Source organism: Microcaecilia unicolor, chromosome 10 (assembly GCF_901765095.1).
Source record: "Microcaecilia unicolor chromosome 10, aMicUni1.1, whole genome shotgun sequence".
NCBI classification, from domain to species: Eukaryota; Metazoa; Chordata; class Amphibia; order Gymnophiona; family Siphonopidae; genus Microcaecilia; species Microcaecilia unicolor.
Window position 1 is genome coordinate 102,563,864 of NC_044040.1, and position 27,764 is coordinate 102,591,627.

Here is a 27,764-nt window from a genome sequence, read left to right on the forward strand (position 1 = left end):
GTTCTCCGAGGACAAGCAGGCTGCTTGTTCTCACGACTGGGTTGACGTCCACGGCAGCCCCCACCAACCGGAACAAAAACTTCGCAGCCGGTCCCGCACGCAGGGCACGCCCACCGCGCATGCGCGGCCGTCTGCCCGCCCGTGCGCGACTGTTCCTGCTCAGTTTTTTTCGATTCTACGCTGAGGAGAGACGTGTTACCGTCTCTCTCTTGGTCAGCCCCGGAAACCGGATCGCGGCCTAGCCGCAAATTTTCTTTTTCTTGCGCATTCGCGCTTCTTTTCTTTCTTTTCTTATCTTTAAAAAAAAAAGTTTGTCCCCTCGTCGTCTTAGCGCGGGGGCGCTTCGTTGCGGCCTTGTGGCCCCTCGGTTTCTTTTTCGGGTGGGTTTTTCACCGCCACCATCGACGACTTTGACTTCGCCGACGTGATTTTTCCGTCGATGTCCTCGAAGGTCCCGAGTGGATTCAAGAAGTGTGGTCGGTGCGGCCGGCACATCTCGCAAACCGATACTCACGCTTGGTGTCTCTAGTGCCTTGGCCCGGAGCATAATACCAAGACGTGCACCTTGTGTCTCGGATTGCGAAAGCGGACACAGGTGGCGAGGCAAGTTCGTCGGGACCAACTTTTTGGAACTTGTGCTAGCCCTTCGACGTCGACGGTCAGGTCTTCGTTACCGGTACCGATGTCGACAAAATCGACACCGACGATGGCATCGACCCCAGGAGCACAGGTACCGTTGGCCCGTCGGACCTCCGGCGACAGCGAGGGTGAGCGGCTGCGCGGGCAGTCGGTCCCGGCCACTCCCTCTACCCAGGGCCATCGGGACCGAACCCTGTCAGACCCGATCCCTCGAGGCCGGGGGGGGGGTTCTACCTCCTCTTCATCTCTGCCACCGAGCGTCGATGATGGGCACCGAAAGAAACCAAAGAAGCATCGGCATCGGTCGCCCACGGCTCACGGGACTGCTAGTTCCGGCGCCTCCAGAGATGAATTGACACCGAGGAAACGGCAGTGCCGAGAGGAGCGTTCCCCATCGGTTGAAGAGGTATCGCTGCGTCAGTCCATGGGTGCTTCGGTACCGTCTCCTGGACCCGAGCAGCTTCCGGCACCAGCCCCCACACCGGCCCCCCTGCCTTTCCCGACAGCGGGCCTGGACGAGTGCCTCCGAGCCATCCTTCCAGGGATTCTGGAAGGGCTGATGTGCCAGGCCTTGCCGGCTCCAAGGGTGCTTGCGCCCCCGGCGCCGTTGATGGAGGCGCCAGCGTGCTCCAGCCTGATTCCGAGGCCTCGGACGCCGCTTGCGGTACCGGTGTCGACCGCCACGCAGGTGGAATCCCCGTCGATGTCGATGGAGGGAGCTTCATCCCCGCCGGCACGGGAGTCCACCGCTCGACGCCACCATCGAGGACGTGGTTCCTCGCAGTCGAGACGGGCCCGGTTCAGGTCTGAGCTGAAAGAGCTCATGTCTGACACCAAGGAAGAGGCCTCTTGGGGGGAGGAGGAAGACCCCAGATATTTCTCCTCAGAGGAGTGTGAGGGCCTTCCCTCCGACCCCACTCCTTCACCGGAGAGGAAGCTCTCGCCCCCTGAGAGCCTCTCCTTTGCCTCCTTTGTCAGGGATATGTCTATATGTATTCCCTTCCCCGTGGTCTCTGTGGATGAGCCGAGGGCTGAGATGCTCGAGGTCCTCGACTATCCATCACCACCTAGAGAGTCTTCCACGGTACCGTTGCACAATGTCCTCAAAGAGACACTGCTTCGGAACTGGCAGAAGCCATTATCTAACCCCACCATTCCTAAGAAAGCGGAGTCCCAATACAGAATCCACTCTGACCCAGAGTTGATGCGGCCCCAATTGCCTCATGACTCGGTGGTCGTGGACTCTGCTCTCAAGAGGGCACGGAGTTCGAGGGATACCGCCTCGGCGCCCCCGGGGCGGGAGTCTCGCACTCTGGACTCGTTTGGGAGGAAGGCCTACCAATCTTCCATGCTCGTGACCCGCATCCAGTCGTACCAGCTCTACACGAGCATTCACATGCGGAACAATGTGAAGCAACTGGCGGACCTGGTCGATAAGCTCCCTCCGGAGCAATCCAGGCCTTTTCAGGAGGTGGTCAGGCAGCTGAAGGCGTGTAGAAAGTTCCTGTCCAAGGGTATATATGACACCTGTGATGTGGCATCTCGAGCTGCGGCCCAAGGTATAGTGATGCACAGACTCTCCTGGCTGCGTGCCTCTGACCTGGACAACCGCACCCAGCAACGGCTGGCGGATGTCCCTTACCGGGGGGATAACATTTTCGGCGAGAAGGTCGAGCAGTTGGTGGACCAACTACACCAGCGGGAAACCTCCCTCGACAAGCTCTCCCACCGGGCGCCTTCAGCATCCACCTCTACAGGTGGACGTTTTTCCCGGTCCAGGCAGGCTGCACCCTACGCCTACAGCAAGCGTAGGTACACCCAGCTGGCCCGAAGGCCTCCTCAGGCACAGGGACAGTCCCAGCGCGCTCGTTCCCATCAACAGCGTGCGCCTAAGCAGCCCCCTGCAGCTCCACAGCAAAAGCAGGGGACGGGCTTTTGACTGGATCCATGGGAACATAGCCGCCATCAAAGTGTCCATACCGGACGGCTTGCCGGTCGGGGGGAGGTTGAAAGTTTTTCACGAAAGGTGGCCTCTTATAACTTCCAACCAGTGGGTTCTCCAAATAGTGCGGTGCGGATACGCCCTGAATTTGGCCTCCACTCCACCAAATTGCCCACCGGGAGCTCAATCCTTCAGCTCCCATCACAAGCAGGTACTTGCAGAGGATCTCTCCGCCCTTCTCAGTGCCAATGCGGTCGAGCCCGTACCACCCGGGCAGGAAGGGCAGGGATTCTATTCCAGGTACTTCCTTGTGGAAAAGAAAACAGGGGGGATGCGCCCCATCCTAGACCTGAGAGGCCTGAACAAATACCTGGTCAAAGAGAAGTTCAGGATGCTTTCCTTGGGCACCCTTCTCTCCATGATTTAGAAAGACGATTGGCTATGCTCCCTGGATTTAAACGACGCTTATACTCACATCCCGATATTGCCAGCTCACAGACAGTATCTCAGATTCCGCCTGGGAACACGGCACTTTCAGTATCGTGTGCTGCCCTTTGGGCTCGCCTCTGCCCCACGGGTGTTCACGAAGTGCCTCGTGGTGGTCGCGGCGTATCTACGCAAGCTGGGAGTGCACGTGTTCCCATATCTCGACGATTGGTTGGTCAAGAACACCTTGGAGGCAGGGGCTCTCCGTTCCATGCAGTGCACTATTCACCTCCTGGAGCTGCTGAGTTTTGTGATAAATTACCCAAAGTCCCATCTCCAGCCAGTCCAATCTCTGGAATTCATAGGAGCTCAGCTGAATTCACAGACGGCTCAGGCCTTTCTTCCCGAAGCAAGGGCCCACAACCTCCTGTCCCTCGCTTCCCAGACCAGAGCGTCTCAGCAGGTCACAGCTCGGCAGATGTTGAGACTCCTTGGTCATATGGCCTCTAAAGCTCATGTGACTGCCATGGCTCATCTTCACATGATATCTGCTCAATGGACCCTAGCTTCCCAGTGGTGCCAAGCCACCGGGAATCTAGAAGATGTCATCCGCCTGTCCCTCAGTTGTCGCAATTCGCTGCACTGGTGGACACTTCGGACCAATTTGACCCTGGGACATCCGTTCCAAATTCTGCAGCCCACAAAAGTGCTGACGACGGATGCATCTCACCTAGGGTGGGGAGCTCATGTCGATGGGCTTCACATCCAGGGACTGTGGTCCCTCCAGGAACAGGATATTCAGATCAACCTCCTGGAGCTCCGAGCGGTCTGGAACGCACTGAAGGCCTTCAGAGATTGGCTGTCCTATCAAATTATCCACATTTGGACAGACAATCAGGTTGCAATGTATTACATCAACAAGCAGGGGGGCACCGGATCTCGCCCCCTGTGTCAGGAAGCCGTCGGGATGTGGCGTTGGGCCTGCCAGTTCGGCATGCTTCTTCAAGCCACATACCTGGCAGGTGTAAACAACAGTCTGGCCGACAGACTGAGCAGAGTCATGCAACCGCACGAGTGGTCGTTCCATTCCAGAGTGGTACGCAAGATCTTCCGAGAGTGGGGCACTCCCTCGGTGGACCTTTTCGCCTCTCAGACCAACCACAAGCTGCCTCTGTTCTGTTCCAGACTACAGGCACACGGCAGACTAGGGTCGGATGCCTTTCTCCTCCCTTGGGGGACCGGCCTCCTGTATGCTTATCCTCCCATACCTTTGGTGGGGAAGACCTTACTGAAGCTCAAGCAAGACCACGGCACCATGATTCTGATCGCGCCTTTTTGGCCCCGTCAGATCTGGTTCCCTCTACTTCTGGAGTTGTCCTCCGAAGAACCGTGGAGATTGGAGTGTTTTCCGACTCTCATTCCGCAGAACGACGGAGCGCTTCTGCACCCCAACCTTCAGTCTCTGGCTCTCACGGCCTGGATGTTGAGGGCGTAGACTTTGCGTCGTTGGGTCTGTCTGAGGTTGTCTCCTGTGTCTTGCTTGGCTCTAGAAAGGATTCCACTAAAAAGAGTTACTTTTTCAAGTGGAGGAGGTTTGTCGTTTGGTGTGAGAGCAAGGCCCTAGAACCTCGTTCTTGTCCTGCACAGAACCTGCTTGAATACCTTCTGCACTTACCAGAGTCTGGCCTCAAGACCAACTCAATAAGGAATCACCTTAGTGCGATTAGTGCTTACCATCATCGTGTAGAGGGTAAAGCCATCTCTGGAGAGCCTTTAGTCGTTCGATTCATGAGAAGCTTGCTTTTGTCAAGGCCCCCTGTCAAGCCTCCTACAGTGTCATGGAATCTCAACGTCGTCCTCACCTAGCTGATGAAACCTCCTTTTGAGCCACTGAATTCCTGCCATCTGAAGTACTTGACCTGGAAGGTCATTTTCTTGGTGGCAGTTACTTCAGCTCGTAGAGTCAGTGAGCTGCAAGCCCTGGTAGCTCATGCTCCTTATACCAAATTTCATCATAACAGAGTAGTGCTCCGCACTCACCCTATGTTCCTGCTAAAGGTGGTGTCGGAGTTCCATCTTAACCAGTCAATTGTCTTGCCAACATTCTTTCCCAGACCGCATACCCGCCCTGCTGAACGTCAGTTGCACACATTGGACTGCAAGCGAGTGTTGGCCTTCTATTTGGAGCGGACACAGCCCCACAGACAGTCCGCCCAGTTGTTTGTTTCTTTCGACCCCAATAGGAAAGGGATCGCTGTCGGGAAATGCACCATATCCAATTGGCTAGCAGATTGCATTTCCTTCACTTATGCCTAGGCTGGGCTGGCTCTTGAGGGTCATGTCACAGCTCATAGTGTTAGAGCCATGGCAGCGTCGGTGGCCCACTTGAAGTCAGCCACTATTGAAGAGATTTGCAAAGCTGCGACGTGGTCATCGGTCCACACATTCACATCTCATTACTGCCTACAGCAGGATACCCGACGCGACAGTCGGTTCGGGCAGTCGGTGCTGCAGAATCTGTTTGGGGGTTTGAATCCAACTCCACCCTCCAGGACCCGAATTTATTCTGGTCAGGCTGCACTCTCAGTTAGTTGTTCTTCGTAGGTCAATTTCTGTTATGCCCTCGCTGTTGCGAGGTTCAGTTGACCTGGGTTCTTGTTTTGAGTGAGCCTGAGAGCTAGGGATACCCCATGCGTGAGAACAAGCAGCCTGCTTGTTCTCGGAGAAAGCGAATGATACATACCTGTAGCAGGTGTTCTCCGAGGACAGCAGGCTGATTGATCTCACCTACCCTCCTTCCTCCCCTTTGGAGTTGTGTTTTATTCATTCCTTTGCTTGTCATTCAACTGAGCGGGAACGGTCGTGCACGGGCGGGAAGACAGCCGCGCATGCGCGGTGGGCGTTCTCTGTGTGCGGGATCGCCCGCGAAGTTTTTGTTCCGGTTGGTGGGGGCTGCCATGGACGTCAACCCAGTCGTGAGAACAATCAGCCTGCTGTCCTCGGAGAACACCTGCTACAGGTATGTATCATTCGCTAAACTGCACCTTCAGAAAGATATAAACAGGATGGAATCATTCCAGAGGGTGGCTATGAAAATGGTCAGTGGTCTTCATAAAGTGGATGGGGACAGTCTTAAAGATCTCAATATGTACTTTGGAAGAAAGAATGGAGAGTGGAGATATGATAGAGATGTTTAAATGCCTGCATGGCATAAATGCTCCAGAGGTGATTCTTTTTCAATTTAAATGAAGCTCTGTAATAAAGGGGCATAGGATGAAGATGAAAGGGGATAGATGTAACCTGAGGAAATACTACTTCACAGAAAGTGTGGTAAATTCATATAATGGCCTCCCAGTGGAAGTGGTGATGAAAACAGTGTCTGAATTTAAGAGAGTTTGGGACCAGTGTATAAGATCTCTAAGGGAATGGATAGGGAGAGTAGATGGCATGGATAGGCAGACTGGATAGGCCATATGTTCTTTGCCTACATTTTTCTCTGTTTCTCTGTTAAATTCCAAAATCAGGAGATTGAATAGTATTTGAGCTTGAAGAAGTAGTTGGTGCAGCTGAATTAAAACCAGAGTAACCATCTCCCAATTTCATCTTTATTGTAGTCAGTCTGAATTTCTTTCCAGATGACAATGGCAAGGCAAAGGCCTTTCTTACAGTGCATTCCTTCTCTAAGCGCATAAACTTGTCTGTTCATTCTTGGAGACTTTTCATCTAGGGCACAAAGACCTGAGAGCTGTTGTGGTTGTTGTCTTGAATTGTTTGGAAGGGATATGTTAGGTGAAATTTAAATTTTATTTTATTTTTTATTTTAGTTACATTTGTACCCCACGCTTTCCCACTCATGGCATGCTCAATGCGGCTTACATATACAGGTACTTATTTGTACCTGGGGCAATGGAGGGTTAAGTGACTTGCCCAGAGTCACAAAGAGCTGTGCCTGAAGTGGGAATCGAACTCAGTTCCCCAGGACCAGAGTCCACCACCCTAACCACTAGGCCACTCCTCCTGTTAATTGCTTTTACTTGAGTCCTGAGCCAGACCAGCTCAAAATGCATGCAGTAAGCTGTGCAAATTGAAAATAAAAACAGTGAATTCATTTTTGCCCATACTAGAGTTCTTTTGGATTTATTTTATCTTTGGTTTCCAGTGTTACTTTTCCACACAGTTACGGATCATGAGGAGATGGTTTTTTGGCCTTATCAGGTTTGGTTTTGATGATGTTTGTCAAACTAATAATTGGTTGTCCTTGATGTATTATTTTTTCTCCGAGGACAAGCAGGCTGCTTGTTCTGACTGATGGGTTTGATGTCCGACGGCAGCCCCACGTCCGGAATTCTTCCTAGCAATAAAGTTTGCTAGAGCCCTCGTGTGCACACCGCGCATGCGCGGCCGCCTTCCCACCTGTCGCGCGAACATGCCCCTCAGTCTTTTTTTCCGCGGTCAAGGCGACTGTTTTACGGTTGCTCTGCGCCTCATTAGAGAGCCCTTTGCGATTTACTGTCTTTTTTCTTGTCCTCACCTTTTTTCTCAAGTCCACTCGCTTGTTCTTCAAAAAAAAAAAAAAAAAAAAGTTAGACAACTTCACCTTCCTTTTCTAGTATGTCTGAAGTTTTTTTGGTTTTGTTTTGTGTGCGACCCTGTTGGCTGCCCGTACGGGGGTTTCCCCCCCCCCCCTTTTTGGCACCATCACATCTTTTGATTTCACCGCCACAATTTTTCCGTTGATGTCATCGAAGATCGCCAGCGTCTTCAAGAAGTGCACTCGGTGCAGCCGGGCAATCTCAGTCACTGATCCACACGTTTCGTGTATTCATTGTGTTGGGGTGAGTCATCACCCCGACGCTTGTACTTCATGCATTGGTCTTAAAAAGCGGACACAAGTGTCGAGATTAGCTCAGTGGGAGCGCCTGTTCCACGCTTCACCCGGTTCTTGGCGTTGACGTCGGCAGCAGTACCGAGATCGGCGGTGTCGATGTCGGCACCGGAGAGTGCATCGTCGTCCGGAGCGCAGGTAATGGCTGTCCAGAGACCATCTCACGCTGGCAGCAGTGGGCCATCGAGTGGGTCTCTACCTGCCTGTAGGGCTCCTACGTTGCAGGCCCATCGGGACCGAACATCTTCGGACCCGACCCCGAGGAGACGTTTGGATTCAACGTCTTCCTCGTCGGTACCGGGGGGGGTACCGAGATTTGCTTTTTGAGCGAAGACAAAGAAGCACCCGTCATCGGTCGCCCTCCCTTCACGGTACCGAGAGCTCTGGGATGCCGAAGGATTCGGTACCTGTGAAGCGTCGACGCCGGGAGGACCGCTCACCCTCCATACAGGAGGTGTCGATGCGCACTTCTCCGGACAGCCCGGTACCGCCTCCGCCTCCTCAGCAGATTCAGAGTTCGACTCCTGCACCGACTCCCCAGCTTTTCTCGTCAGTCACTCTTGACGAGCGCCTCAAAGCCATTCTTCCAGGGATCCTGGAAAGGCTGCTGCGATCGTCTGCTCTGGTACCGGGGGGTGCTTGCTCCTTCAGTACCGTCGACAGATGCGGTGGCTGGCTTCCCCGTCCGTGGTGAGGCCCTCGGCGTCGGTACCGCTTGCGGTATTGGCATCGGCTGCCACCCAAGTGGATTCCCCATCGGTGGAGGGAGCTTCATCGCCGTCGGCACAGAAGTCCACTTCTCGACATCTTCATCGAGGGCATCGGCGTCAAGATGGGCCCGGCTTCAGACTGCGGTCAGGGAGATCGTGTCTGATACCGAGGGAGAGGCCTCGTGGGAGGCAGAGGAAGATCCAAGATATTTCTTGGATGAGGAGCCTTGTGGTCTTTCTTCTGATCCTACTCCTTTGCCAGAGAGAAAGCTTTCTCCCCACGAGGGTTTGACTTTTTTGTCTTTTGTCTGGGAAATGTTTATCGCCATTCCCTTCCCAGTGGTTAATGAGGATGAGCCCAAGGCTGAGATGTTTGAAGTCCTGGACTATCCTTCACCTCCTAAGGAGTCACTGTTCCCCTACATAATGTCCTTAAGCAGACATTGATGGCGAACTGGATGAAACCATTAACTAATCCCACTATTCCAAAGAAAGCTGATTCCCAGTATCGGATTCACGGGGACCCGGAGTTGATGAAGACCCAGTTGCTTCATGACTGCGGTGGTGGATTCCGCTCTCAAGAGGGCCAAGCGTTCTAGGGATTACGCCTTGGCGCCCCCGGGACGGGAGTCTAGAACCCTGCACTCTTTTGGGAGGAAGGCCTATCATTCCTCTATGCTCGTGGCCAAGATCCAGTCCTACCAGCTCTACATGAGCATCCATATGCGGAATAATGTGAAGCAACTGGCGGACTTAGTCGATCAGCTCCCTTCGGAGCAGGCCAAGCCTTTTCAGGAAGTGGTCAGGCAGCTGAAGGCGTGTCGTAAATCCTTGTCCAGGGGTGCTTATGACACTTTTGATGTTGCGACTAGAGCCGCTGCTTAAGGTATAGTGATGCGCAGACTCATGGCTGCGTGCCTCTGACCTGGAGAATCGAGTCCAGCAGCGGATTGCAGACGCTCCTTGCCAGGGGGATAATATTTTTTGTGAGAAGGTCGAGCAGGTGGTAGAACCAGCTCCATCAGCGCGAAACCGCACTCGACAAACTCTCCCACCGGACGCCTTCAGCATCTACCTCTTCAGGTAGACGTTTTTACGGGGTCGGAAGAATGCTCCCTACTCTTACAATAAGCGCAGGTACAATCCTCCTTCCCGCCAGTCTGCTCAGGCTAAGCTCCAGCGCGCTCGTTCACGTCAACAGCGTGCGCCTCAACAGGCCCCTGCAGCTCCCCAGCAAAAGCAAGGAACGGGCTTTTCACTGGCTCCAGGCGAGCATAGCCGAATTAAAAGTGTCTGTGTCGGACGATCTACCGGTCGGAGGGAGGTTAAAATTTTTTCACCAAAGGTGGCCTCTTCTAACCTCAGATCTGTGGGTTCTCCAAATAGTCCAGCTAGGATACTCCCTCAATTTGATGTCCAAACCTCCAAATTGCCCACCGGGAGCTCAGTCCTTCAGCTTCCAGCACAGGCAGGTACTTGCAGAGGAACTCTCCGCCCTTCTCAGCGCCAATGCGGTCGAGCCCGTTCCACCATGGCAAGAAGGTTTGGGATTCTATTCCAGGTACTTCTTGTGCAAAAGAAAACAGGGGGGATGCGTCCCATCCTAGACCTAAGGGCCCTGAAGAAATATCTGATTCGAGAAAAGTTCAGGATGCTTTCCATGGGCACCCTTCTTCCCATGATTCAGGAAAACGATTGGCTATGCTCTCTGGACTTGATGGATGCTTATATGCACATCCCGATACTGCCAGCTCACAGGCAGTATCTTCGATTCCGTCTGGGTACATAGCACTTTCAGTATTGCGTACTGCCCTTTTGTCTCGCCTCCGCGCCCCGGGTGTTCACCAAATGCCTGGTGGTAGTGGCAGCGTCTCTACGCAAGTTGGGAGTGCATGTCTTCCCTTATCTTGACGATTGGCTTGTAAAGAGCACTTCCGAGGCAGGAGCTCGGCAGTCCATGCAGATGACTATTCAACTTCTGGAGCTACTTGGGTTTGTTGTAAATTATCCAAAGTCCCATCTTCTTCCAGTTCAACAACTAGAATTCATAGGAGCTCTGCTGGACTCAAAGACGGCTCAGGCTTACCTCTCCGAAGCGAGGGCAGACAATCTTCCATCCCTTGTTTCTTGGGTCAGAGCGTCTCAGCGGATCACAACTTGGCAGATGTTGAGTTTGCTGGGCCATATGGCCTTCTCAGTTCATGTGACTTCCATGGCCCGCCTTCACATGAGATCAGCTCAATGGACCCTAGCTTCCCAGTGGTATCAAGCTGCGGGGGGGATCTAGAGGATATGATCCAGCTGTCCAGTGTTTCTCAATTCCTTCTCTTGGTGGACAATTCGATCCAATTTGACCATGGAACGTCCCTTTCAAATTCCTCAGCCACAAAAGGTACTGACGAGGGATGCGTCTCTTCTCTGGTGGGGAGCTCATGTCGATGGGCTCCACACTCAAGGAGTTTGGTCCTTCCAGGAAACCGGTCTTCAGATCAACCTCCTGGAGTTGAAAGCGGTCTGGAACGCGCTAAAGACTTTCAGAGATCGGCTGTCCAATCAAATTATTCAAATTCAGACAGACAATCAGGTTGCCATGTACTACATCAACAAGCAGGGGGGCGCTGGATCTCACCCCCTGTGTCAGGAAGCCATTCAGATGTGGCTTTGGGCTCGCCGGCACGGCATGTTTCTCCAAGGTACCTATCTGGCAGGCATAAACAACAGTCTGGCCGACAGTTTGAGCAGGATAACGCAGCCTCACGAGTGGTCTCTCAACTCCAAAGTGGTACTTCAGATCTTCCGAGCGTTGGGCACCCCCTCGGTGGATCTCTTCGCCACTCGACTCAATCACAAGGTCCCTCAGTTCTGTTCCAGGCTCATGGCAGACTAGCGTCAGATGCCTTTCTCCTACGTTGGGGAAGGACCTCCTGTATGCATTTCCTTCCATACCTTTGGTGGGGAAGACTTTGCTAAAACTCAAGCAGGATCGTGGAACAATGATTCTGATCGCTCCCTTCTGGCCGCGTCAGATTTGGTCCCACTTCTTCTGGAGTTGTCCTCCGAAGAACCGTGGAGATTGGAGTGTTTTCCAACCCTCATTACTCAGAACGAGGGGGCGCTTCTGCATCCCAACTTCCGGTCCCTGGCTCTCACGGCCTGGATGTTGAGAGCGTAGACTTTGCCTCCTTGGGTCTTTCTGAGGGTGTCTCCCGAGTCTTGCTTGCTTCCAGGAAAGATTCCCCTAAAAAGAGTTACTCTTAAATGGAAGAGGTTTGCCGTCTGGTGTGACAGCAAGGCCCTAGACCCTCGCTCTTGTCCTACACAGACCCTGCTTGAACCTTCTGCACGTCAGAGTCTGGTCTTAAGACCAACTCCATAAGAATTCATCTTAGTGCAATTAGTGCTTATCATTACCGTGTGGAGGTTAAGCCTATCTCTGAACAGCCTTTCACTTTATGAGAGGTTTGCTTTTGTCAAAGCCCCCTGTCAAACCTCCTACAGTGTCATGGAATCTCAACGTTGTTCTCACCCATCTTATTAAAGCTCCTTTTGAGCCACTGAATTCCTGCCATCTGAAGTACTTGACCTGGAAGGTCATTTTCTTTGTGGCTGTTACTTCAGCTCGTAGAGTCAGTGAGCTCCATGCCTTGGTAGCCCATGATCCATATACTAAATTTCATCATAACAGAGTTCCTCCGCACTCACCCTTTCTTGCCCAAGGTGGTGTTGGAGTTCCATCTGAACCAATCAATTGTCTTGCCAACATTTTTTCCCCGTCCTCATACCCTCCCTGCTGAGCGTTAGTTGCACACATTAGACTGCAAAAGAGCATTGGCCTTCTATCTGGAGCGGACAAGCCCATTCAGACAGTCCGCCCAAATGTTTGTTTCTTTTGATCCCAACAGAAGGGGAGTGGCTGTCGGGAAACGCACCATTTCTAATTGGCTAGCAGATTGCATATCCTTCACTTACGCCCAAGCTGGGCTGACTCTTGAGGGTCATGTCACGGCTCATAGTGTTCGAGCCATGGCAGCGTCAGTGGCCCACTTTATGTCAGCCACTATCGAAGAGATTTACAAGGCTGCGACGTGGTCTTCAGTCCACACATTTACATCGCACTACTGCCTTCAGCAGGATACCCGACGCAACAGTCGGTTCGAGCAGTCGGTGCTGCAGAATCTGTTTGGGGTTTAGAATCCAACTCCACTCCCCTAGGCCCATTTTTATTCTGTTCTAGGCTGCACTCTGTTAGATGTTCTGGTTTATAGGTCAATTCTTGTTATGTCCTCGCCGTTGCGAGGCCCAATTGACCCCGTTTGTTGTTTTGAGTGAGCCTGGGGGCTAGGGATACCCTATCAGTGAGAACAAGCAGCCTGCTTGTCCTCGGAGAAAGCGAAAGATACATACCTGTAGCAGGTATTCTCCGAGGACAGCAGGCTGATTGTTCTCACCAACCCACTCTCCTCCCCTTTGGAGTTGTCTCTTTCCTTGTCTTGCTTTGTAAGTCGACTGAAGGGGCACGTTCACCCGACTGGCTGGAAGACGTCCGCGCATGTGCGGTGCACGCACTCATGCGCACAAGGGCTCTAGCAAACTTTGTTGCTAGGAAGAATTTCGGACCTGGGTCTGCCGTTGGACGTCAACCCATCAGTGAGAACAATCAGCCTGCTGTCCTCGGAGAATACCTGCTACAGGTATGTATCTTTCGCTTTTCTTTTTAAATACTGGGTTCTTAGCTTATGCATAGATCTTATATGGGATGTGAATTAAGCTCTGAGCTTTATTTTCTGTCTCCATTTGCTGGTAAGGAGATAAAACCCATTTGTCTGGAGTAGTGTGGCAGAACTCAAGGACAGGAAATTAATAGTAAGTTTAAAATTTTGACCATGTTGAAATCACAACTAATCATATTTTTAGATTATCCACAATGAATATGTATGAGGTAAATGTACATGCAGTGGATACTTAATGCATACAGATATCTCATTCATTGTGGACATCCTGACTGGCTATAGGTCTTTCAGATATGTTGTCATAATCTGTGATTTTATAATTAGCCAATACAGTCAAGTACATTAATCCATGGTTAGGATTGAGTGCTGTACATCTTGCAGTTTGTAGTCGTTTTGTGTCCAGATATGAGAAGGCAGAATGTTTGATATTTTTTTTTTTCAGTTGTCTTGTACTTTGAAGAAAATTGGTTTTAGAAGTTTTAAAAAAGCCCAAAAAAGTCAGCCTTGAAATTATGCAATTATGGTAATAGTCAAGGATATATGGTTAATTTTTGGTTGAAATTTAATTTTCACAGATATATTTGCTAGAAAATGAGTAGAAGGAAATTGAATGTAATAATAAAATTTGTTTTGCTTTGATGGTTTGAATTAATGTACATTGTCAGAATTTTGTGCGAGCTGTACTCCAATAGCAAGGTGGCTGTGCAAACCAGAAGTGAAATGTTGTAACAGAGATGTATGTAGAAACTGTTGATTACGCTTTATTTTTTGCTAAAGTATGCAATCCTTTCAGAAAATGAGATCTCAACACTGAACCAGATGTCATGGTTAATGAAAACAGCTGCAATAGAATTGCGTGTGACATCACTGAATCGCCAGCGCTCCCATACACAGATTCTCCTCCATTTACTGTTGGATGACATGCCTGTGAAACCTTATTCAGGTAATTCGTTTTGTTTTTTTTTTTGTTTTTTGCGAGAGCCTGTCAATGATGACTCAGCTGAAGAATTTCACACTCACTGTTGCCATTCTTAATCGGTTTTCGGTTGGTACATGGCTTTTGTATAAAATAGTAGTTTGTGCTACAAATCTATGAGTTTTTTTTATTGTTGCTAAGGTATACTTTTCCAAGTTCTGCTGCTTATTCTAGTGCTCACCGGGAATGTGCATTTCTTTCAATACAAATAGTAAAACATGAAGAAAGAATGCATTTTTTAATTTGTTATAATACAATTTCTTTTAACCTGCAAGATTCCAACAGTTGGTTCAATGGGGCTTCCAACAAAAGAGACTAGTCAGTTCTACAATGTCTAAGCAGCTATTTCAGAACCAGAGAAATGTCCATCAAAATGTCCAAATAAGTCCTTTTTTGATTGATTACAAAAAGATAGACTTTCTGTTAAATGAACCAAATGTATTTGGGAACAGCATGAGGTGAAAATGGTTTATTTCCTTTAGTTTTTGGCATGATTATAGTCAACTGGCCTATCTATTTGCTTGTCCAGACACAGTGGAGCTGCGTTTGTTGGAGTGAGGAGGGAAAGGAAGAATCAGAAGTCACTTGATGTTGAAATAACCCTGTCTCAGCCTCACTTTCTTCATATCTCATGGTTAATTATATCAGCAGGAAACTGAAATCAGCACTGTTTTTTGTTTTCCATTCTGTAATTTAATCTGAGCCCTGCAGTTCAAGGTGGATCACAACTAAAGTGCCCAAGCACACAAATACTAATCACAGCAAGTACAGTAACAGTAATTACATTTAAATGTCAGAATGAAATTCATTCTTCTTCGTTAACCCAGGTAATATGTAATAACCAGTGCACTTTTTGTAGTGAAAAAGGTTCCGGTACTCAAATGCTAGGCCACCCTTCAGTGGTGGGGGTAATCACTGAGGGACCCTCCCCACAATAGCCAGGCCCCCTGCAACCAGTCACAGAACCTATGACAAGGCAGAATTGGTGTGTAGAGCCTGAGCTCTTTCATTAAAACTTAGGGACCATGGGTCAATTTTAGCAGCCAATGGAAAAGGTGCCGGTACTCAGTACCCCCTCAAAAAAAGCCCTGGTAATAACCTTTCCTAATACCCAGTTGTTTGCACTAAGTCCCTTATTTTAGAAGCTCTCTTCATGTTTTAGACATCTGAAAACCAACATTTAGACATTCATATTGCTTGGATTTCCAGATCTTATAAAACGTGAATATGGATGTCTAAAACAGCAGTACATTATTATTGCAAGAGGATGTAGTCTGGGTGTGTTGTAAGCAGGACTAGGGAGAGGCCAAAATATGGATACCCAGCTCCAATTTCAGAAGAGTTGGTATTTAGATCTGGTACTTGGCACATTCAGATTGTAGAAAGGTGTTCTGAACTGTTTTCCACTGGAGGGATTAAGATAAATTGTATTAGGTATTTTTCTCTCCCTATGCTGAGGTCTAAATCCAAATTGTGTAGGTTGATAGCATAAAGTTCTATCGATATATTTTACGGTTCTTTCAATACAATCCATCCTACAATCAGATTCAAAACTGACACCCAGAAAAAGTCAATTTTTGGACACCACAGTTTCAATCAGCAATGGCTACATACATTCAAACATCCATATATAGGAAACCCACAGACAAATACAGCTACCTCCACAACTTCCACCCTTCACATACAAAAAAATCCCCATTATTCACATCCAAGCAACAAGGTACCACCATATCTGCTCTGACCCAGAGGACAGAGATAGGCACCTCAAAATCCTGACTGCATCCTTCGAACAGAGAGGCTACAACCTCAAAATAATGTCAAAGAATATTGCCTCTTCCCGCAAAACACCCAGGGAAAATCTGCTACAATACAAAGAAAAGAAAGCCATAGACAGAAACCCCCCTTATAGTGACATACAACCAAGAGCTTGGAAAACTGAGGAAAATCATAAGAGATCTGCAACCACTACTCCAGGAGGATGAATTACTGAAAGAGATATTCCCATCCCCACCAGTGCTGGCCTTCCGACAGCCACCCAATTTAAAACACAAGCTAGTGAGAAGCAAGCTCTCAACAGAGACCCATAAAGAAGAGAATGGCACACATCCTTGCAATATATCCAGCTGCAAACTATGCCAAAACATTTCAGAATACCCCACAGTCATTATTCAACATAAAGGAATCCTTCACATGCTCATCTTCCAATGTAGTATGTCACCCAGTGTAGAAAATGTGATGAAGGGTGCTATATTGGAGAAACAAGCCAGGTGCTGAAGAAAAGATTTAATTTGACATCACATGAAAAATGCTGGTGTCAACCAGGACGTTACCTCGGTGGGACAGCACTTTACAAAACCAGAACACTGTACCCATGATTTCATGGTGAGAATACTTAAAGGAAACTTTAAAACAATACCGGAACGCAAGACCTTTGAAGTCAAAATGATTAAATATTTTGACACCCACCAAACAGGACTTAACAAAGATCTGGGTTTTCTAGCCCATTATAAACCATGAAATTTCACTGCTTTTTCACCCTCTGTTCACCCTGCATATCTCCCTTTCCCTCATCCTGTCAGCCCTCTCTGTTTCTCACCTAGCCCATCCCTCCCTCATTCTTTGAGACTCACTGAAATACTTTGATGTTTCACTTATATTTGCTGTTACTTATCAAAATTTGCTTCTTTCTGATCTGACGAAGAATCAAAAAATGTATTAAGTTAGTCCAATAAAAAAGGTATCATCTTATTTTATTTTCTGTTTTATTCTGTTTCTATTGATTGCCTTTAGAAGTGGACTAACACGGCTACCATGTCTCTCTACTCCCATATCTGGAAAAAATTTGTACATATATTGATACAGATGTTTGAATACTTGAAAGGTGTTATGTCATTTCTATTCCTCCTACCCTCTAGGGTATACAGAGGCAACGGAATGCCTTTTTGTTTAGGTGGAGCAAGCTCTGCTCCCAACCCTGCCTGTGCTCCACCCTCAGCTCCTGAAATCTCCCCTTACCTAATATCACATAGTCACCCCCCTCCCATGGCATCCAGCATCCTTCCCTACTTTTGAACCCCCACCATAGTATAAAAATATGTAGGCAATTATTAAACTGAACTCCGAAAAAGCCACAGTGCAACTCCAGAGAGAGAAAAATAGTGATACATGTCCCCCTGTACTGTGCAAATATAAATACAGCAGCTGCTAATCTCAAAAAATGACATATTTCAATCACTATACTATAGGTTAACAAATAAAACAAAAAATGGAAAATATGATACTTCTTGTGACCCACTGGACTCCAATTCATCACTGGCTCAAAACCTCCATTTTTATTTATATCTATAATTCGTTATCCTTATAGCATATAACACGTATCTTTATTTCACCATCTGATGGTGTTCTGTTTCGCCTCTTGGGCTTTTTCAAGAAATAATCCTTCGTAAGCTAGAAGACTGGATACACAGAGAGAAAAGCATATACACCAGGTCCTTCATTGAAGAAGTGTATCTATGACTGAGGATATAGAGTCTTTTTCCTCCAACAAACAAAAAATAAAAACAAAAAAAAATTGAAAAATAAGTGCATTTAGAAAGCAGATGTCACTATAATTTGGTCACCACATGTTTGTGAAGTAATTCGGTGTGTTTTGAGTGGTGAAGTTCATTAAAGTTTAATATGTAAAATTGTGCACTGTTGGTTTTTTTTTTTTAATTAATGTTTTATTGTACCTCGCCTTGATGTTTGGGTAGGCAGGTTATAAATGTGATAAATAATTCTCCGAGGACAAGTAGGCTGCTTGTTCTCTTCCCTAGCAACAAAAGGTTTGCTAGAGCCTTCAAGCGCGTGGGCGCGGCCATCTTCCCGCCCGTCATGCAAGAGTCCCGCCTAGTCTTGTTTTTTCCGCCGTAGAGAGGGGCTGTTTTTCGGTCTCTCTCCTCACCAAGTGGAAGAGCCTTCACCGTCTTTTTTCCGCATTTTCTTACCTCCTTTCTTTCATTTTTCACCTGTACCCTGTCTGTAAAACCTTAGTTTTTGACCTTTTTTTCTTTCGGTTTCATTACGACCCTCTTTGGCCGCCCGTATGGGTTTTCCCTTTTGTGTCTTTATAATTGACACAATCGACGTTTTGATTTCGCCGCCGCTATTTTTCTGTCCATGTCATCGAGGACTCCCAGCGGCTTCAAGAAGTGTACTCAGTGCAACTGGGTGATCTCAGGTACTGACCCCCACGCATGGTCTCCAGTGCCTTGGGCCCGACCACCATCCAGACGCATGTAAGTTGTGTCTTAGCCTTAAAAAGCAGACACAGGCATCAAGAAAAGCTCTACGGGATCGTATTTTTGGAGCTTCACTTGGTAATTCGGCGTTGACATCGGTACCGCGGTCGGCAGCGTCGATATCAGCACTGAGAATGGTAATGGCTGTCCGGAGACCACCACACGCTGGGAGCAGTGAGCTGTCGAGTGGGTCTCCACCTGTCTCGAAGACTCCTGCTGGACAGCCCCATCGGGACTGACCACTCTCGGACCCGAGCCCGAGGAGGCATGTGGATTCCATGTCCTCCTCGTCAGTACCGAGGAGCATCGATGACATGCTTCAAGCGAAGGCTAAGAAGCATCGTTGTCAGTCTCCTTCCAGACAAGGTACCGGGAGCTCCGGGACGTCGAAGGATTTAGCACCCGTGAAGCGCCAACACCGGGAGGACCGCTCACCCTCCATTCACCCTCCTCCTCTCAGTGCGTTGTTCTTTGGGCAGCCCGGTACCGCCTCCTCAACCTCCATGGGTTCTGACACCAACTCCTGCACCGACCCCGCAGCCTTTCTTGACAGCAACTGCAGACGAACGCATCTGAGACATTCTTCCAGGTCTTCTGGAAGGGCTGCTGCGTCAGTCTGCTCCGGTACCAGAGGGGCTTGCGTCCCTGGTACTGTCGATGGACGCGGTAACTGGCTCTTCGCCTGTGGTGAGGTCCCCGATGCCGGTACGACCTGCGGCATCGGCGTTGCCTGCCACCCAGGTCGACTCCCCGTCAACATCGCTGGAGGGAGCTTCATCGCTGCCGGCCTGGGAGTCGACTTCTCGACATCACTGTTGAGGATGTGGTTCCTTGGCGTCGAGACCGGCCCGGTTTCAGACTGCAGTTAAGGAACTCCGACACCGATGAGGATACCTCGTGGGATGAAGAGCAAGATCTCAGGTATTTCTCTTCTGAGGAGTCTTGTGGTCTTCCCTCTGATCCTACTCCTTCGCCAAAAAGAAATCTTTCTTCCCCGGAGAGTCTTTCTTTCTCTTCATTTGTCCGGGAGATGTCTGTGGCCATTCCCTTCCCTGTGGTATCTTAGGATGAGCCCAGGACCGAGATGCTTGAGGTCCGTGACTATCCTTCACCACCTAAGGAGTGATCCACGGTTCCTTTGCATAATGTGCTCAAGGAGACTCTTATGCAGAACTGGATGAAACCACTAAGTAATCCCACCATTCCTAAGAAAGGTAAGTCCCAATATCGGATTCACGGAGAACCTGAGCTGATGAAGTTGCAGTTACCTCACGACTCTATGGTTGTGGATTCCGCCCTCAAGAGAGCCGGGAGTTCTAGAGATTTCGCCTCGGCGCCCAGGGAACGGGAATCTAGAACTCTAGACTCTTTTGGGAGGAAAGCCTATTAGTCCTCTATGCTCTTGGCCAAAATTCAGTCTTACCAGCTCTACACGAGCATTCACTTGAGGAACACGGTGAAGCAACTGGTGGACTTGGTCGATAAGCTCCATCTGGGGCAGGCCAAGCCTTTTTAGGAGGTGGTCATGCAGCAGAAGGCGTGTCATAAATTCCTGTCCAGGGGTGCTTACGATTCTTTTGATGTTGCCTCTAGAGCTCTCATGGCTGCGTTCCTCTGGCCTGGACAATCGAGTCCAGCAGCGGATTGCGGATGTCCCTTGTCGGGGGGGATAAAATTTTTGGCGAGAAAGTCGAGCAGGTGATCATATCACGCAGCGGGAAACCGCTATAGACAATCTGTCCCGCCGGTCGCCTTCTGCCTCTAACTCAACTGGTAGACGTTTTTTCCGGGGAAGGAAGAATGCTCCCTATGCCTATAATAGGCTTAGGTACAATCCTCCTTCTCGACAGCCTTCTCAGGCTCATCCCCAGCACGCTCGTTCATATCAACAGCGTGCGCCAAGGCAGGCCCCTGTGGCTCCCCAGAAAAAGTAAGGGACGGGCTTTTGACTGGCTCCAGTTGAGCATAGCCGCTATCAAAGTGTCCATGCCGGACAACTTACCGGTCGTGGGGAGGTTAACATTTTTTCACCAAAGGTGGCCTCTCATAACCTCTGATTGGTGGGTTCTTCAAATAGTCCGGTTTGGATACTCTCTCAATTTAACCTCCAGACCTCCAAATTGCCCACTGGGAGCGCAATCCTTCAGCTTCCAGCACAGGCAGGTACTTGCAGAGGAACTCTCAGCCCTTCTCAGCGCCAATGTGGTCGAACCCGTTCCACCAGGACAAGAAGGGTGGGATTCTTTACAACATCCGTAAAATCCGCCCCTTTCTTTCCGAGCACTCTACCAAAACCCTTATCCACACCCTTGTCACCTCTCGTTTAGACTACTGCAATCTGCTTCTTGCTGGCCTCCCACCTAGTCACCTCTCCCCTCTCCAGTCGGTTCAAAACTCTGCTGCCCGTCTCATCTTCCGCCAGGGTCGCTTTACTCATACTACCCCTCTCCTCAAGACCCTTCACTGGCTCCCTATCCGTTTTCGCATCCTGTTCAAACTTCTTCTACTAACCTATAAATGTACTCACTCTGCTGCTCCCCAGTATCTCTCCACACTCGTCCATCCCTACACCCCTTCCCGTGCACTCCGCTCCATGGATAAATCCTTCTTATCTGTTCCCTTCTCCACTACTGCCAACTCCAGACTTTGCGCCTTTTGTCTCGCTGCACCCTACGCCTGGAATAAACTTCCTGAGCCCCTACGTCTTGCTCCATCCTTGGCCACCTTTAAATCTAGACTGAAAGCCCACCTCTTTAACATTGCTTTTGACTCGTAGCCACTTGTAATCACTCGCCTCCACCTACCCTCCTCTCTTCCTTCCCGTTCACATTAATTGATTTGATTTGCTTACTTTATTTATTTTTTGTCTATTAGATTGTAAGCTCTTTGAGCAGGGACTGTCTTTCTTCTATGTTTATGCAGAGTTGCGTATGCTTTGTAGCGCTATAGAAATGCTAAATAGTAGTAGTAGTAGGATTCTATGGGTCCTGGACAAATTCCTAGTCCAAAAAAAAGTTAAGGATTGTTTCCCTAGGCACACTTCTTCCCATGATTCAGAAAGACGATTGGCTATGCTCTCTGGACTTAAAGGATGCTTTTACACACATCCCGATACTCCCAGCTCACAGGAAGTATCTTCGGTTTCGACTGGGAACTCAGCACTTTCAGTACTGTGTGCTACCCTTTGGTCTGGCGTCTGCGCCCAGGGTCTTTACAAAATGCATGGCAGTAGTTGCAACGTCGCTACGCAGACTGGGAGTGCATGTGTTCCCTTATCTCGACGATTGACTGGTGAAGAACACCTCAGAGGCAGGAGCTCTACAATCCATGCACATGACTATTCAACTACTGGAGCTACTCAGGTTTGTAATAAATTACCCCATCTTTTCCCTGTTCAGAAACTGGAATTTATAGGAGTTCTGCTGGATTCACGGACGGCTCGTGCCTATCTTCCAGAGGCGAGAGCAGACAATCTTCTGTCTCTAGTTTCCATGGCCAGAGCATCTCAGCAGATCACAGCTCAGCAAATGTTGAGATTTCTAGGCCATATGGCCTCCACAGTTCATGTGACACCCATGGCCCATCTTCATATGAGATCAGCTCAATGGACCCTAGCTTCTCAGTGGTATCCAGCTGCAGGGGATCTAGAGAATGCAATCCAGCTGTCCACCGATTTTCACAATTCCCTTCAATGGTGGACAATTCGATCCAATTTGACCTTGGGACGTCCTTTTCCTCGGCCACAAAGAGTGCTGACAACGGATTCATCCCTCCTGGGGTGGGGAGCTCATGTAGATGGGCTTCACACTCAAGGAGTTTGGTCCCTCCAACTATAGAAATGGAGTAGTAGTAGTAGATCAACCTCCTGGAGTTGCGAGCAGTCTGGAATGCTCTAAAGGCTTTCAGAGATCGTCTGTCCATTCAATTATCCATATTCATACAGAGAATCAGGTTGCGATGTACTACATCAACAAGCAGGGGGGCACCGGTTCTCGCCCCCTGTGTCTGGAAGCCATCAGGATGTGGCTTTGGGCTCGCCATTACGGCATGTTTCTCCAAGCCATCTGGCAGGTGTAAACAACAGTCTGACCGACAGTTTGAGCAGGATAATGCAACCTCATGAGTGGTTGCTCAATTTGGGCGTTGTTTGCAAGATCTTCCGAGAGTGAGGCACCCCCTCGGTGGATCTTTTTGCCACTCAAATCAATCACAAGATCCCTCAGTTCTGTTCCAGACTTCAGGCCCACAACAGACTTGCATCAGATGCTTTTCTTCTGCATTGGGGGACGGGCCTTCTGTATGTATATGCTCCCATACCTCTAGTGGGGAAGACTTTGCTGAAACTCAAGCAAGACCGTGGAACCATGATTCTGAATGCTGCCTTCTGGCCTTGTCAGATTTGGTTCCCTCTTCTTCTGGAGTTGTCCTCCAAAGAACTGTGGAGATTGGAGTATTTTCCAACCCTCATTACTCAGAACGAGGGGACGCTTCTGCATCCCAGCTTCCGGTCCCTGGCTCTCATGGCCTGGATGTGTTGAGAGCGTAGACGCCACTTCTTTGGGTCTTTCTGAGGGTGTCTCCCAGGTTTTGTTTGCTTCCAGTAAAGATTCCACCAAGAAGTGTTACTTTTTCAAATGGAGGAGGTTTGCCGTCTGGTGTGATAGCAAGGCCCTAGATCCTCGCTCTTGTCCTACACAGACCCTGCTTGAATACCTTCTACACTTGTCAGAGTCTGGTCTCAAGACAAACTCTGCAAGGGTTCATCTTAGTGCAATTACTGCTTTTCATTATCGTGTGTAAGGTAAGCCTATCTCTGGACAGCCTTTAGTTGTTCGCTTCATGAGATGTTGCTTTTGTCAAAGCCCCCTGTCAAACCTGCACCAGTGTCATGGGAACTCAACGTGTTTCTCACCTAACTAATGATGCCTTTTGAGCCACTGAATTCCTGCCATCTGAAGTACTTGACCTGGAAGGTCATTTTATTGTTGTTTGTTACTTCAGCTCAGTGTCAGTGAGCTTCAAGCCTTAGTAGTGCATGCTCCGTATCTCAAGTTTCATCATAAGAGTAGTCCTCGGCACGCACCCTAAGTTCTTGCCGAAGGTGGTGTCGGAGTTCCATCTGAACCAGTCAATTGTCTTGCCAGCATTTTTTCCCCGTCCTCATACCCGCCCTTCTGAACGTCAGTTGCACACCTTGCACTGCAAGAGAGCATTCGCCTTCTATGTGGAGAGGACAAGCCCCTTCAGACAGTCCACCCAAATATTTGTTTCTTTTGATTCCAACAGAAGGGGAGTAGCTGTCGGGAAACGCACCATTTCTAATTGGCTAGCTGATTGCATATCCTTCACTTACGCCCAAACTGGGCTGACTCTTGAGGGTCATGTCACGGCTCATAGTGTTCGAGCCATGGCAGCGTCAGTGGCCCACTTGAAGTCAGCCACTATAGAAGAGATTTGCAAGGCTGCGACGTGGTCTTCAGTCCACACATTTACATCTCACTACTGCCTTCAACAGGATACCCAACGCGACAGTCGGTGCTGCAGAATCTGTTCGAGGTTTAGAATCCATCTCAACCCCCTGGGCCCATTTTTGTTCTGTTCCAGGCTGCACTCTGTTAGATGTTTTCTTCGTAGGTCAATCTTTTTTATGTCCTTGCCGTTGCAAGGCCCAATTGACCATTGTTCATTGTTTTGAGTGAGCCTGGGGGCTAGGGATACCCCATCAGTGAGAACAAGCAGCCTGCTTGTCCTAGGAGAAAATGAAGATACATACCTGTATCAGGTATTCTCCGAGGACAGCAGGCTGATTCTTCTCACATACCCGCCCGCCTCCCCTTTGGAGTTGTCTTTCCTGTTTTGCTTTGTCATCAAACTGACGGGGCTCTCGCACGACGGGCAGGAAGCTGATGGCCGCGCATGCGCGGTACAGGTGCCTGTGCGCGTTCGAAGGCTCTAGCAGACTTTGTTGCCAGGAAGATTCCGGTCTCGGGGCTGCCGTGGACGTCACCCATCAGTGAGAACAGTCAGCCTGCTGTCCTCAGAGAATATCTGCTACAGGTATGTATCTTCATTATCCTCTCTATCCAGTACAATTAAGGCTTGTTTGTATAAACTGTAACTTTATTCCGTCCAACATCTGTTTGACAAAGCCACCTTACACCTTCCAACTCATACGTTCCGTATAACGTGGCTAGATTATTGCAACTCTCTACTTCATGGCTTCTGCCATCTCCAAATTGTACAAAATTCTGCAGTCAAGCTTATTATGGGATTCCCAAATTTTGATATCACTCCACTCAACTTAGAACACTGACTCCCAGTCTCCCACAGGATTTCCATCAAATTACTATCATTGGTTCATAAGGTGTACTACTTGGGTGTCCCACTTTATCTTTCTGTATTCCTTATCCCCTACTCCTCAGTTAGAGTTCGTCGTTCCTCCTTGAGCAACTGCTTGGTGATTCCATCTCTTCAATCGATTTTTTTGACTTCATTTGAACCCGAATCTGGTCCCACACTTTGGAATGCTCTTCCTATTATTCTGCATTTAAGAGAATATTTTCTAAAAATGTAAATCTAGCCTAAAAACCTTTTTATTTAGTGATGCCTGCAACACTTGATCCTACTGCTTTTGTTCCCACCAGCAGCTCAGTGTGAGGTATTGCTGCTTTGGACTCTCTCCTATGGTATGATGTATTTCCTTTCCTACTGTATTTTATATTCTCCAAGGACAAGCAGGCTGTTTGTTCTCACGACTGGGTTGACGTCCACGGCAGCCCCTCAAACCGGAAGAAAATCTCGCGGGAGGTCCCGCACGCGGGGCACGCCCACCGCGCATGCGCGGTCGTCTTTCCGCCCGTGCACGACTGCTCCCGCTCAGTTTTTTCGATTTCCGCACTGGAGAGAGACGTGTTTTTGTCCCTCTCCGTGTCAGCTCCGAAAAACCATTTTGCGGCCTAGTCTGTGATTTCTTTTGATTCTCTTTCGTCGAGTTTTCTCTTTTGTTTCGCTGCGTACGATTTTTTTTATTTTCGTGGTGTTACTTTTTACCGCCACCATCGATGGTTTTGACCTCGCCAACGCAATTTTTCCTTCGAAGGTCCCGAGCGGATTCAAGAAGTGCAGTCGGTGCGGCCGGCAGATCTCGCAGACCGATCCTCACGCTTGGTGTCTCCAGTGCCTCGGTCCGGAGCATAATTCCAAGGCATGCACCTTGTGTCTCGGCTTGAAAAAGCAGACGCAGATGACGAGGCATGTTCTTCGGGACCGTCTTTTTGGAACTTGCGCGGGGACGTCGGCGGCATCGGTGTCGATGGCCGGGACTTCGGTATCGGTACCGATGTCGACGTCTTCGACACCGACTATGGTACCGACTCCAGGAGTACAGGTACCCTTTGCCCGACAACCTGCCAGCGACGGCAGCGGTGAACGACCGAGTGGGCAGTCCGCCTCAGCTGCTCCCGCTGCCCAGGTCCATCAGGACAGAACCCTGTCGGATCTGACCCCCAGAGGGTGCGGAGACTCCACCTCCTCCTCGTCCATGCCGCGGATCACCGATGATGGGCAAAGTAAGAAAGTTGCGAAGAAACACCGTCATCGGTCACCTACGGCGCATTGCACGGGCAGCTCAGGGACATCGAGGAACGATTCGATCCATAGGAATCGCCCACGCCGAGAGAAGCGCTCCCCCTCTATTGAAGAGGTGTCGATGCGCAGGTCGTCGGATACCCCAATACCGTCACCTGGACCCGGGCAGCTTCGAGGACCGATGCCCGCACCGGCCCCCCCCCAGCCTCTCCCGATAGCGGGCCTAGACGAATGCCTCCGAGCCATCCTCCCAGGCATCCTGGAAGGGCTGATGCGTTAGGCCTTACCGGCACCGGAGGTGCTTGAGCCCGCCATGTCGTTGATGGAAGCTCCGGCTGGCTTTGGCCCCGTGATGCGGTTGTCAACACCGGTACCGCTTGTGGCGCCCGCCACTCAGGTGGAATCCCCGTGGACGTTGATGGAGGAAGTTTCGTCCCCGCCTGCGCGGAAGTCCACCTCTCTGCACCTTCATCGAGGATGTGGTTCCTCGGGGTCGAGACGGGCCCGATTGCGGTCTGAGCTTAGAGAGCTCATGTCCGACACCGAGGAGGAGGCCTTGTGGGGGCAGGAGGAGGATCCCAGATATTTCTCCTCCGAGGAGTCTGCGGGTCTTCCCTCTGACCCCACGCCTTCACCGGAGAGGAAGCTCTCGCCTCCAGAGAGCCTCTCCTTTGCCTCTTTTGTCTGGGACATGTCTATTAGCATTCCCTTCCCAGTGGTCACCGTGGATGAGCCGAGGGCTGAGATGCTCGAAGTCCTCGACTCTCCATCACCACCTAGAGAGTCTTCCACGGTACTGTTGCACAATGTCCTCAAGGAGACACTGCTTCGGAACTGGTTGAAGCCCTTATCTAATCCCACCATCCCTAAAAAAGCGGAGTCCCAATACAGAGTTCACACAGACCCGGAGTTGATGCGGCCTCAGCTGCCACATGGCTCAGCGGTCGTGGATTCTGCTCTCAAAAGGGCAAGGAGTTCGAGGGATACCGCCTCAGCGCCCCCAGGGTGGGAGTCTCGCACTCTGGACTCGTTTGGGAGGAAGGCCTACCATTCTTCCATGCTCGAGACCAGAATCCAGTCATACCAGCTCTACACGAGCATCCACATGCGGAACAATGTGCGGCAGCTGGCGGACCTGGTTGACAAGCTGCTGCCAAAGCAGTCCAGGCCTTTTCAGGAGGTGGTCAGGCAGCTGAAGGCGTGCAGAAAATTCCTGTCCAGGGGTATTTATGACACCTGTGATGTGGCATCCAGAGCCGCGGCCCAGGGTATAGTGATGCGTAGACTCTCATGGCTGCGTGCCTCTGACCTGAATAACCGGACTCAGCAACGGCTGGCGGATGTCTTTTTCCGGGGGGATAACATTTTAGTTGAGAAGGTCGAGCAGTTGGTGGACCAACTGCACCAGCGGGAAACCGCTCTCGACAAGCTCTCCCACCGGGCGTCTTCAGCATCCACTTCCACAGGTGGACGTTTATTCCCGGGCCCGGCAGGCTGCACCCTATGCTTACAGCAAGCGTAGGTACAACCAGCCAGCCCGAAGGCCTCCTCAGGCACAGGGACAGTCCCAGCGCGCTCGTTCCCATCAA

The 27,764-nt window shown here is 49.9% G+C and overlaps 1 protein-coding gene across 1 annotated transcript in view; it reads left to right on the plus strand.

Annotated features, from left to right (window-relative positions):
* The window catches only part of NUP205 (nucleoporin 205), a 1,281,456-nt gene that overhangs the window by 615,835 nt on the left and 637,857 nt on the right, over positions 1 to 27,764 (plus strand). The window contains exon 21 of the mRNA XM_030216143.1: positions 14,126 to 14,275. Within this exon, the coding sequence (XP_030072003.1) occupies positions 14,126 to 14,275 (150 nt within the window). The remainder of the gene's footprint in view (positions 1 to 14,125; positions 14,276 to 27,764) is intronic.